The 13,991-nt window shown below is 35.0% G+C and overlaps 1 protein-coding gene across 1 annotated transcript in view; it reads right to left on the bottom strand.

The window, feature by feature from the left end:
- HUWE1 (HECT, UBA and WWE domain containing E3 ubiquitin protein ligase 1) overlaps nucleotides 1-13,991 on the bottom strand; it is a 1,068,888-nt gene that overhangs the window by 729,303 nt on the left and 325,594 nt on the right. Inside the window, exons 29-30 of the mRNA XM_090396304.1 lie at nucleotides 2,689-2,852; nucleotides 489-611 (exon numbers count right to left, since the gene is read on the bottom strand). Coding sequence (XP_090252430.1) covers nucleotides 489-611; nucleotides 2,689-2,852 — 287 coding nt within the window. The remainder of the gene's footprint in view (nucleotides 1-488; nucleotides 612-2,688; nucleotides 2,853-13,991) is intronic.

Raw genomic sequence — 13,991 nt, forward strand, 5'->3', positions numbered from 1 at the left:
AGTGTAACTGAGCAGAAGTGCATCCAATAAGTTTTGTGAGGGACAAGAAGGTGCAGCTACCATTTAGACAAGAATCAGCAAAGCTATAGATCGAATTTGTAGTAGACAATGCAGAGAACTGACCACAGCTTCTAACCTCATGCTCAATTCCTACTTCAGGCATAGCCAAGTTAGCTGGTCTTGGGCTGCAGGGTTTTCTCCTCAGTTTATCTGGGGTTTTTCCTCCCACAAAATCAGGCAAACGGGTCTTAAGACACAGCACTTCACAGACAATTACACATTCATATTATTTAGTATCAATCTGAATAATGAATATCTGAGGATGGACTCAATTTTGAGCTAAGATCATCAAATTCTACTATCTACTAGCTTCAACCACAAAAATAGTAATAAAATGATGAAATACAATGCTGACTGGGAGTTTTGTCTGTAAAATTTAGGTGAAAAGTAAATGAAAACAGTGAAAAAGATTAAGAAATAATACTCACTCAAAGAATGCATCCTGCCCACCACAGCTAACAAATTTCTCAAGCATTAAATGATAGGGATATTTTCTGTCATCAAATAACATTGGTGATGTAAATCCAACAGAGCAGATGTAAAATGTTAGCCTGAAACAGTTACAGAATTAAAAAAAAAAACAACTTTACATATTATGACAATAGAGAAGTGTAGTTTAAAGCAAATTAATATCAATCAAATAATGAAACTGGAATTAACAACCTAAGTAAATATGTGAAATGGGAAAAAAAAGTGCATAAACTTGAAAGATTATTCGACTCCTTTGTATCTCATGATATTGTTTATTTCTCTGTATCGAAAGCAAAGCCAGGCCATGTTATTAAATAAATACATTAATGTTTAAAATACAAACTGCTCTATTATATTTTCCTTTAGGGATGTTATGTAAAGAAATATGCTGTATTTATGAAAAGCAAAGCATTAATAACAATGAGTCTGTCCACACGGTTAGCGTCCCACAACCATGTGCCTGGGGAAGGAGTGTCCTGTGTTCGATTTTCATCGCTGAGGTGAGAGATAAGGATCCTTTTCAGACATAGCCAAGGTACTAGCCAGAGACATTTCTTACAACAGAACCAGAGCCAGCGCTCTCTCTAGCCACGTTCTCTTCTCCATGAACTCAGATGAAGGCTGCCAACACCTTGTTGACTGGCAAAAAAACATCTAATGTCCATGTGTGATATGATGAACCAGAAAGAAGAATAATTGAATCTAAAGAAATATCGCTTGATTCATTTCATATTAATAACAGCCTTAGTTATATTTCTGATGCATACATTGCCACTGTCCAATACTGGTGCACTAATACCAGCTCACGCATGTAGTCAGCTTCAGTTGGAACTCTAGCAAGCATTCCTTTTTTAAATGTAATCGTGTGTTTTATACTAGATCTGTTAATGTATTTTTTCATGTATCTGTTATTTTTTATTTTATTCTTTGCCTATGATACCTGAAGAAATTGTATTTCAACAAAACTAGTCGTATCTAGTTTCGTTGAAATAAATATTATTTCAACAAAATAACTATATCCTGAACGTTGAAAATAAATATTATATCCTGATCATTTTTAATAGCTCTCTGTTGCACTCTCTCTCCAATATATCATAATCACCAAGGAAATCAGACCTCTGCAGAAGGTCTGGTTTCCTTGGAACAGGTGTAGTCTAAGTGAGGTCTTGTGAAGAGACAAAGTGACTTCCTTATTTTTACAAGTAAAGGTTAGTTGCAGCATTCCAATGACAATAAACTTGTCGTTCTCGGTATAAAGTCATTTAATTTCCTTTTATATATATATTTATTTATTAAGCATTTAGACATTTTTCTAATGTGTATAGGGAGTAGTAGTATTATGATATGAAAATTCATGATTTTTTTTTCCTAATGATCTTTTTTTCATAATATTATTATTAACAGAGAGCTCCATGTAGTCAGGAATGAATTGTGGAAGACCAAAAAATACCTGTACAATCATAGCAATTTCTAAATTCATTCCCAATATCTGTACTCACAACCTCCCATGGCAATCCATTCCAATTATATACCACTACTATGAGTGAAAAATCCAACTCCCACCACCTCTGCTTGATAGTATTCACTCTCAACTTGCAGGGATTCCCTGTCATTTTCCCACCCTCCATAAAATGAAAAACAACATCTATTGAAATCCTATATTACCCTATCAGTAGCTTGTAAGTCACAATGATGTACCCCCTCATTCTCCTCTTTACTAGTGTCTGCAGTGCACAAATTATCAATATATCTTCACAATCCTGATCATTTTTAATAGCTCTCTGTTGCACTCTCTCTCCAATATATCATAATCACCAAGGAAATCAGACCTCTGCAAGAAGGTCTGGTTTCCTTGGAACAGGTATAGTCTAAGTGAGGTCTTGTGAAGAGACAAAGTGACTTCCTTATTTTTTACAAGTCAAGGTTAGTTGCAGCATTCCAATTATCCCCTGAATTGTATTTGCAATCTTTCCTTTATGGCCCTTGAACTTTCTATCTACTAATACTCCAAGATCCTAAAGTCTGATCAGTTTCTTCTAGAATAATACCACCAATATAATAACATTGGATATCTCATCACACCAAAGTGTGTGTGAGAACATACACAGGCACATGTGAGTACACACACACACACAAATAGAAATGCATAATACTAACCTAAATTTTGGCAATGGGGATGTTGGAGGTGGTTCCCAGGATAAGCCAGTAGCCAGGAGACGGGTTAAATAATTTGCTACAGCCCTGGCAAAAGGTGTAGGTACAGGAGGTGATGGTGGAATTAACTGGCCTCTCCGCTGTCTCATTGGTGATCCCACACACAGCTATTTTTCAAAGAAAATAATTTACAATTCACTTTAAATATACAGTAATTAAGAATGAAATCACTAAGATAAATTTGAAATGTTCTAAACAATACTATTTCCAACTGAAGGAAGTATAAGTATTTTAGAAAGCTATAGCAGTTGTTTACAAAATATTGTTTCGAAAAAATTATTTTCTTGTTATAATATCCACTAGCCAAGCTTAAGTAAAAGTATGGCCATGAAGTATTGTCATTACTTGTCTGCATGCATAGAGGATCTTAACTTCATATTAATTGTTTCAGGATTATATGATGCAAAACACATTACACCAGCTTACTACTTGGAAAGTATACTTTTGCACTGATTTATCCACAGTATATTCATAAGGTCTACCTTCCACTAAAGATACTTCAATAAATATTATAATGGATAGTGACCTTTCTCACAATGCACGGCAATATACATGTCAAAAGGAAGTGTGCTTTATATTATGGGACACTGAAGCAACTACTGTGAAATCAGTTTCCATACACAAACAGACTAATCGTGAAGCTATTAAATGCAAAAACTTTGCCTGTGTCAAGGATTAAATGTGTAAAGTATAAAGGATTAAAATAAAAATATAATTGTGTTTAAGGGGTACTTAAGGGTCAAATCTCTATAACTGAGAGGAGATCTCCACATAGCCTTGAAAGGAATGCAGAGATGCGACCAGGGCTTCTGACCTAATGTCCAATCCTCACCTTCTCGTGGTGCACCCATATATCAAGAATTTGATGATGATAACTTCCTATCAATAATTATACATTCATATATTATAAAATAGTTATAGTTTTTAACTATATTTAATAGGAAGTTAAAGATCATCTTACATGATATCTGGAAAATTTATAGCAGACAACCAATCAACCACCCATTTGAAAGCTATGACTATTTCTTTGCTTGCTTGCTCTGGACTTACAGCCAAAGCAACCAACCAAGGCTAGTGTATGTCATCAAAGAGAGTGAAAAAATAGGATTAAGAATAAATATTACTAAAATTCAATTCATTGTCATCAGTAAGTAACCAATTCTTAATTCAGCACTTTCTTTAAACAAAACAAATAGAGTAACAAAATTTAAATATCTCAGATATTGATTAAATGAAGAATGCAATTCAAAATTGGAAATAAAAGTTATAATTGAAATGGCAAGAAAATATTTTCTAATGAAACCAATACTGTGTAACCACAATTTAAATTAAGAACTTAGAGTACTGTTAAATGAACTGTACTGCTGTATGGTATAGAATAGGGTTTCCTGGCAGGAAGGAATTCCCACAAGTTCACAGAAATTTTTTTCGTTTTCCCATTCCCGAATCCCAAGAAAATTTGGTCGGAAAATCGGGAAAATTTTTAATACGTTATTTTTTATTAAATCATATTTTAATTATTTTTTTATAGATTGCCATCACAATGAGTAAAGAGTATAAATAATGTTGGGAATATTTTAGAAAAGATAAAGATAACGAATCAGCTCATTGCCAGATATGTTCCAAAAACATCATCAACCAGCGGTCTACACAGGCACCTAGTATACATTCATAGAATTTATACTGGTATGAAAAAAAGTCTTGAATTGAATAATGATGAATGCCTTCATCTTCTAAGACACAAACGACAATTTTACATTATGTGAAAGGACTGGATTTAGAAGAAACCATAAGCAAATTAGCAGTCTTGGATGGGATATCAGTCAACACATCACAAAAAGTGAGTGTATTTCGGAAAGTTTCACAAGCAAAGGAATGCAGTTGACAAGAAGTCCAACTTCAGTTATGACACTAGTACATAATTATTATAGCATAGTGAAACTGTACGTCCTAAAATTGGAAGTATTCAAATGTGATAAAAAAACTGAGTATTTCACAGTTGCAAGAATTGCAGATACACGAATGTTCACGAATACTGCAATTAGACCGCTATGAACCTTGGTTTAATAAGCACATGGTAACTGTTCTGTGGAAAAAGTGTTATCCTTGCTTCAGGAAAGATTAGAAAAACTCTCAGTTAAAACTTGAAAGTGATACAGTTGCAATTACAAGTGATGGCAGTGCAGCTGTTATGAAAAAATTCGGAAAATTCATGTGCTACATCTAGCTATAACAAAAGTATTTTATGTTAAAAAGTTGAAAGGTGAAGCATCAGTGACTTATAGTAGCGATGGTGAATTCAATACAGATTCTGAATACGATAAAGATAACAGCAATTCTGAGTTAGGTAGTGTTCCCCGAGCTGATCAGTACGATTTGTGATATGATCTTCTCCTTCTCCCATAGTCCTAAATGAACTGTTGGTTCATTCATGGCTGGTAGGTGATACTCTTTGCTAGCCTCCTCTAGTCGTCTCGGTCTCTTGTTCTTGATGTCAGTTGAGAAAGGGAGGAATTTGTCCATTTTTTGATGTTATCAGTCCGTTTTAATCGAGGTCGGCCCCTAACCCTTGATCCCGGAACAATTCCTTCTAGGGTTTGCTTTGGAATGCCATTAGCCCTCTCCACATGTCCGAACCATTTCATCTGTCTTCTTCTGATGACTGTCAGAATATTTTCCCTTTTTCTCCCATCTATTGAATCAATCAGTTTTTGGACATTTTCATTGGTTTCTTGAGCGGTATAGGGAATTCTCAAAAATCTTTCAAGTTTTCATTTCAAAAGACAGGAGTCTCCTCTCATCTTCCTTCAATAAAGTCCACGCCTCACAACCATACAAGAGGACAGAATTCACCAAGGTGTCAGTCTTAGTCTGGTTGCGATTGCAATTCTGTTATCTCCCAACAATGGTTTTAACTTCTGTAGGGCCACGGTTGCCTTAGCAATTCGGTATTTAATGTCAGTTTTTGAACAACCCTCTTGATTCAATGTGTTTCCTAGATAAGTGAACTTATTTACATTCTGAATTTGTTTATTGCCAATTTGTATCTTTAAGAATTCAATGTCTGATTTTGCAGTTATCATTGTTTTTGTTTTTTGTAGGTTTATGTATAATCCACATTTTTTTAATGTTCAGAAAACACTGCTGGTTATCTCTTTTAATTCTTCTTCACTTTCTGCCAGAAGATCGATATCATCAGCAAAACGTAAGTTATTTATTCTTAGTCCACCAACTACTATTCCAGTGTCATATTCATAAAGAGCTTCATCTATGACATATTCCAGAAAACAATTAAAAAGAAGAGGGGACAACATGCATTCCTGTCTTATGCCCCGTTCTGCCTGGAACTGTTCACTGCTGTAATTTTTAATTTCAATTCTCACATCAGATGAGAAATAAAGAGATTTTAATAATCTTAATGATTTTGTTGTCAATACCATAATGTTCTATAATTTTCCATAATGCCTTGTGCCATATTGAGTCAAAAGCTTTTTGAAGGTCTAAGAAGTAGTGACAAATTATTTTGTTATGTTCTATGTATTTTTCACCTAGTATGTGTATTGTAAAAATATGGTCAATTGTACTTCTGGACTTCCAGAAACCTGCTTGTTCATCTGATAGTCTGCTTTCTATTTTCTTTTCGATTCTTGACAATAGTATTTTTAACAGGATTTTGCTTGGATGAATAATAAGGCTTATTTTTCTATAGTTGTTACATTTATTGCTGTTTCCCTTTTCAGGAATAGGTACCAGGACAGAAGTCCACCAATCAGAAGGCCAAGTCTCTGTATTCCATACGTCCTGGAATAAATTTAGCAAGGTGTGTATGATGATGTCATCTCCTTCGCATATCAGTTCCACTGTGACACCATCACTTCCCGGTGATTTTCCAATTTTTGAGCAGCTAATTGCTGCAATAACTTCTTTTAATATCGGGTAATCTCCTTCCTCTGAACCTCCTGGCAAAATTCCGTCCAAAATATCATTGGTCAGTTGAGGGTCCTTTTGAAAAAGCTTGGTTCTGGTTATCCGTGATGGGAGTTCCATCTTCATCTTCTATGCTCCAATTAATTTAGGCAAAATGTTTGGTTAGCTTATTGATAATTTGAAAAGCACTTTTAGAATTATTTTATTTAAGTCCTCTTCTATATTTTTGCATTCATCCAATATCCATAAGTTTCTAGCATGTTTGATTTCTTTTTTAATAATCTTAGTAATATTTTTATACTGTTCTCTATTATCACCGCTATTAATATGAGATTTCAAATATCTTCTTTCGTCGCATACGACCAAAATATTTTTGGTTATGCATGGTTTATTTATTTTCCTTTTGTATCCAAGGATTTCTTCAGCTGTTTCAGTTATCTTTTGTGAGAAGTATTTGGTTTCAGATTTGATAGTATTATTTCATATATATTCAATACTATTATTTATATAAATACAAATTAAAACAAAAATTTGTTTTAATTTGTATTTATATAGTGTATTTATTTGGGGATGTTTTAATTTTTCTATATTATATCTTTTACGAGTTGATTTTGTAGGTAATCTTTCCCTCATTTTCACATTTATAGTTGCGATGACCATGTCATGGTCACTGTCAATGTCGGCTCCAGGAAATGATCTGGTTCTTGTGAGGTTGGAGTTTTTAAAACTTGTGCTTACAAGGATAAAGGTAATTTGGTTGTGTGTTTTACCACCAGGGGGAAGTCCATGCCCATCTTCTGGAAGGTTTATGGGGAAATAGAGTGTTAGTAATGGTAAGTTCATTTTGTGAGGCAAAATTGATCAATTCAAAACCTCTTTCGTTTGTCTCCCCATAGCCATATGGTCCGACAAATGGAAGATAATCCTTGCCAATGTCCGTTCCAATTTTGGCATTCCAATCGCCCTGTACAATGAAAAGGTCTTTTCTATTCACTCTGGCGATTGTTGCATTAAGTTGATCATAAAACTCCTCTACTTCGGAGTCCTTGTGATCTGTGGTTGGGGCATAGATCTGTATGATGGTGATATTGAGTAATTTTCCTCTCAGCCGGAAATATTGAGCAATTCTGTTATTGATAGGGTTGAATTATCTATCTTCGGCAATTAGCAGCGTACAAAGAATTATGAAAATATTTCAATATTCTCCAGTAAAAGATTCTCTTAATTCTTAATTCTCTAATTAAATTAAGGGGATATTAAATCCCATATAGTTTTAAAACCGAATAAGAAACTCCAAGATTGGAATCAGAGAGTTTCTTGCCGAATATAGTAAACTATAAAGTATCGGCGACACTAGCGTTAGCCAATGCAAGTGATCCTAGTACGTAGTACAATACCGGGCAACTCGTTGCAAAGGTGGGGGAAGTTCAGATCGCTATTCTTAGGTATTTTCCATAATGTAAATATTTTCCATACCTAAGAATAGCGATCAGAACTTCCCCCACCTTTGCAACGAGTTGCCCAGTATTGTACTACGTACTAGGATCACTTGCATTGGCTAACGCTAGTGTCGCCGATACTTTATAGTTTACTATATTCGGCAAGCAACTCTCTAATTCCAATCTTTGAGTTTCTTATTCGGTTTTAAAACTATGTGGGATTTAATATCCCCTTAATTTAAGTAAATAAAGGATGTCCTTACAGAGAGTTCTGACATTAAATCAGAATCTGATCTGAAGAGTGAATTGACTAAAGCAATATCAATTTCGACATCAAAGCCTAGCCCTATGCATGCAAAGAAAATATTTGCTTCTTTAAGGAAGGAAATGAGCTTATATGAAGCAATGCATTCTCTCACTCCCAACTTGAAGATGCTTTTAGACGCACTCTTAACAATTCGACCGACATTTACAGAAAATGAAAGAAATTTTTCCACATCAAGTATATTTGTTATAAAGCGAAGATCACAATTGTCTGATTGGGAAATTAAAGCTCTATGTTTTTTAAAGTTTCATCAAAATGATAAAAACTATTCGAAGTTTTTTTTAATTTTCAAACGAATAATATTTGCATTTGTTTTCTATTAATGTTTAATTTAATAAATAAAATATTTAAATGAGACTGGGAATGTTAATACATTGTGTGATATATATAAAAACTCACTGTATATACAAGGTTTGGTTAAATAAAGTTTGCATTAATTACATTGTTTATATTTTGAGAAAACCTGAAATATAACAGAAACTAGCCAAAATGATACCGTAGTGACTCAGGGCAAGAGATACACTAGTCATGAAATTACGGTCGACCTCCATTTAGGAAATTTCATTTACTCATTTTTTGCTTCAACCTTTTACATATAGGAGTGCCTCGAAACTTCTGAAAGACTGCACCTGGGCCATGAACCTTGGTTGCCCCACCTTCTCTAAAGCTTTTCTGTTTATTAACATTCACTGTTATAGCCATTGTTACAGATGATCAACGAAAATTAATCTAGTGCAGAAACTTAGAACTTGCAGGCAATATTGATAAAAAGAAACTGGAAGCCTTTGGGGTGTGGTAATACAGATGAATATTAAAAATCCCATGGACAGCAAAAAATCCAATCAAGCTGTACAGGAACAAATGGAGAAATCATGTAAACTTTTAGATACCACAAAAAAGAAGAAAACTATATATCTTGGTCATCTACTTTGTAATGAAAAATATAAGATACTTCAAATCGATTATAAAAAGAACGATATATGAAAGAAGAGTACAAGGAAGGCGAAGAAAATCTTGGCCAGCAGACAGTGGACTAGCATGAGCTTTGTGAGACTGTTCAGAGTGGCTGAGGATCACTCAAAATAAGTGAAGGTGGTTGTTGACCTCCAAAAAGAGATGGCACTTGAAGAAGTACAGTAAACCCTCTGAAAGCAGGAGTTATGTCATTAATACATTGCGTGCACAGCAAAATCGTGTTCTGCAAAGTTAACTTTCTATGGGAAAAAATGTGTTAGGTATAGTTCAAATTAAGAAAATATGTTTGTATAATTTAAACTAACCTAAATACTATTGTAATTAAAATGGAAAAATTAAAAAATGTTAATTGAAAGGATTTTTATTACTGCTTAATAATACATGATACAATTTTTTTTTTTTTTAAAACGCTAGTGATTTTTGCTTAGGACAATGACTGACGCAACTCTTTAAATGTTTCGCAGTAATTTTTCAATGCCTTTCATAAAGTGTCCTCTTCTTCATTTGGGTCAATCTCCATTGCAAAATCAGACAGTTCCTGTGCCTTTTTTAACAATTCGTTTAACTTCTTATAAGTTAAAGGCGCTTTATCTTCTTCATTATCACTGCTTTCACTGTCGGCTGGTGTTACGAGATCACCCAATTCTTCGTCATTTCTTGATCATTATTCTCAATTAATTGTTTGACTTCTCCTTCTTCCATATCTGAAAATCCTTCGCCACCAATTGTTTTTGCAATTTGTATGATTAATTTGTACAATCCAAGCTATTAATATTTTTACCATCTTTTCCAATTGCAGAATTCTTCTCGAAGCTTGAGCAACCTTTGCCGAAGTATCACCTGAAGCTTTGACACTAGACCAAATCTTTTCTTCATTCTCCCATATTGTTCTTATGCTTGAATCGTTTATAGCTAGTTCTCTTGCAAAGCGAAGAAACATGTGTACCATTTTTCACCTTATCTAAAATTTTAATTTTCTGATATAATGTCAAAACTTTGCATCTTTTTGCTGCTTTATCATCTTTCAATCTTCCTCTTAGATGTCATATTGAATTTTTGAAATTAAAAGAAATGCAAAAGGAGAACAGGATAAACACTGGTAAATATGTGATTACAGCTCTGCTAACCTGAGTGAAATGATCGCAACTTGGCCTGGGTCACTCAGTTAGCGGGCACCACCAAGCAGGGTTGCCGGCCGACACTCTGCAGCATACCATATATGAATGAAATTCTAGCATTGGACAAATTAAATGGAAATAATTAAGATAACGGATATGTACAAGGGGTGCTTAAGGGTCAAAGCTGTATAACTGAGAGGAGACCTCCACATAGCCTTTAAAGGAATGCGGAGAACCGACCAGGGCTTCTGACCTAATGTCCAATCCTCACCTTCTCGTGGTGCACCCTGTTGGGTATCTACTTTGATACTGAACGAACGAGGATGGGCTGGCAATTTGGGATTTAGCCGACCAAATTGTATTCTTATTGGTTAAACCAAAATAAAAAATGATGGTACAACATGACAAAATTTCATGCCGGCTGGGGCGTCGCCCGGTTAAACAAGGCCCCCGTTGTTTTCGCCAGGGAACCAGGGCGAACAGCGAAAAGTCAGCTACTGGAACAAATCTGAAAACAAACCCCAACTCAACTTCACCAGAGTTAAAGATCGGTACTATCAACGTAAGAAGCCTGAATGGCAAAGAAATGGAGCTAGCTGAGAAATTAGATAAGTACCAGATCGACATAATAGGGGTGACTGAAACAAAAAAGACCAAAACTGGTGAGATCTTTCTGAGCAATAAATACAAAATGTTATATTCAGGCAATGACAATCAAGGAAAAGAAGGAGTAGCCATAGTATTCAACACAAAATACGAGGCTAATCTTCTTGAATGGCAGTCAGTCTCAAGTAGAGTAATGTGGGCAAATATGAGAATGGGGAACTGGACAATGAGACTTATTTGTGCTTATGGTCCAACAGAAGGTTCTACTAAGGTAGAAGTGGAGGAATTTTTTGAGGCTTTAGAAAAAGCAACTGACACAATGAAAAAGGAAAAGTTGGTCCTTGTTGGGGATCTAAATAGCAGAGTAGGAAATGATTGTGAAACATACAAAAATATTTTGGGAAAATTTGGAGAAAAGAGCAAAGCTAATAATAATGGCAAATATCTGTTGGATTTTTGCTCAGGACATGGACTGGTTATTACTAACACCATGTTCCAACATAAAAATGTGCACAAATTCACATGGAGAGAAGAGGCTAGGAATAAGAAAAGTCTCATTGACTATGTTATTGTTGATAGTGATGTTTTCTCCCTGGTGCAGGATACCAGAGTGTACAGAGGATTTGAAATTGGAAGTGATCACTATTTAGTCTTGAGCAGGATAAAATTGAATTTCATATTGAAAAGAAAAACATGTAAGAAAGTTTTAAAGCGAATAAAAGTTGAGCAGCTCTCAGATGTGAACTGTAGACTAAAATACAGAAATATTATTGAAAAGAAAATGAAAGAGTTTGAGAACAGGAATCAAACCTTGGAGATTCAGTGGCAAACTCTGAAGGAAACATTGATTGATTCTGCCAGAGAGGCATGTGGTGAGGTTGTGTGCAAGGATAAAAAAATTAGAACTCCCTGGTGGACACAGGAAGTCAAAGAGGCAGTGAAGGAAAAGAAGAAAGCATATCAAAAGTTCCTGGCAAATAAGTCAGCTTTTACTCTTACAGAATACAGAGACAAATGTAAGAAAGCTAAACAGTGTGTAAAACTAGCTAAACAAAAGTCATGGGAGGACTTTGGCAAGAATATAGAAAATAAATATCAAGAAGGTGGCAGAATATTCTGGAGGTTGTTGAAGAAGCTTAGGAATGGAGGAAAGAGTGCTGTAAAAGGAATTAGAGATGATAAAGGTGAAATGAAAACAGGAGAAAAAGATATCCTTGAAGTATGGAGTAATTACTTTGAAAAACTGGTAAATGAAACAAGCAGTGATGACAGCACAGTGGTAAAAAACACTGACCAGGCATGCAGTCAGGAATACATATCCATACTTGAAGTAGAAAAAGCCATCAAAGGCTTGAAATGTGGAAAGGCAGCAGGAGTAGATGATATTCGACCAGAAATGCTGAAGTATGGTGGTATAAGAGTCTTACAGTGGCTGCACTGCATAGTTCAGAAAGCCTGGACAGAGGGACGAATTCCCGATGATTGGAGTAGAGCTCTCATAGTACCCATATATAAAAAGGGAAATAAAACTGAATGTGAGAATTACAGAGGTATTTCCCTACTGAGTGTTCCTGGCAAGATCTATGCAAGTATACTTGAGAAACGGTTGAGAAAAATTGTGGAAGAAAAGCTTGGTGAAGAACAAGCTGGATTCAGGCCAAATAGAGGCTGTCAGGATCAGATCTTCACTTTACGACAAATAGTCGAGAAAGCATGGGAATATAACAAAGATCTGTATTTAAGTTTTGTCGATTTGGAAAAGGCATATGACAAGGTGCCAAGAGAGAAGCTATTCAAAACGCTGCAGTTATATGGTGTCAATGGGGTATTATACCAAGCAATACTTAGTCTTTATTTGAGTTGCAAGTCAGCAGTTAGAATTGAAGGAAGTACAGGAAGATGGTTTAATGTTAAATCTGGTGTGAGACAAGGATGTACATTATCCCCTCTGTTATTCATTATCTATATGGATCACATTATGAAGGAATGTGGTATTCAACCTGATATCAAAATTGGAGATGTTAATGTCAGCTCTTTGCTTTATGCGGATGATGTTATACTTCTAAATAAATCCGCTACAAGTCTGCAAGATTCTCTGACTAAATTGAATAGCTGTTGTAATAGATATGGTATGAAGGTCAGCAATAAAAAGACAAAGACAATGAAAATAGGCAGAATCATTGAAAATGTCAACTGTGTTGTGAATGGAGAACCTGTGGAACAAGTAAAACATTTCAGCTACTTAGGCACAATTTTTACTGAAGATGGTAAACTAAATATAGAAATAGACAACAGAATCAGCAAAGCTGGTATCGTGGGAAGTCAATTGAATAAATTCATATGGAATAAGAAAGAAATTAGTCGGAACACTAAATTAGCTGTATACAAGACTGTGTTCAAACCAATTTTAACTTATGGATCTGAGAGCTGGGTCAGAAGTAAAACACTTGACCAAAGACTAGAGACCACAGATATGAGAGTCCTGAGAAAGATTAGAGGCGTGAACAGATGGCATCAATGGCAATATCATATTAAAAATGAGGATATTAGGAAAGAACTTGACATTGTCAGCATCCAGGAATGCGTTAGCAGAGCTAATCTCAGATGGTATGGTCACTTAAATAGAATGGGAGAGGAAAGATTAGCAAAACAAGTGTTCTCTGCCAGGTTGGCAGGAAAACGACCCAGAGGAAGACCAAGATATAGGTGGATTGATACGGTACAAAGTGCCTTAGACGATAGAAATATAAGATCTGATAATGTTGGAGTCTTGACAAGTAACAGACTGATTTGGAGGAAAATTGTAGATAGGAAGTTAGTAATGATGTAATTTTTTTCATGTAGTACTGTCATATC

The sequence above is a fragment of the Typopeltis vanoorti genome, chromosome 1 (genome assembly GCF_054136105.1).
Source record: "Typopeltis vanoorti isolate ZY-2024b chromosome 1, IOZ_Tvanoo_1.0, whole genome shotgun sequence".
NCBI lineage: Eukaryota > Metazoa > Arthropoda > Arachnida > Uropygi > Thelyphonidae > Typopeltis > Typopeltis vanoorti.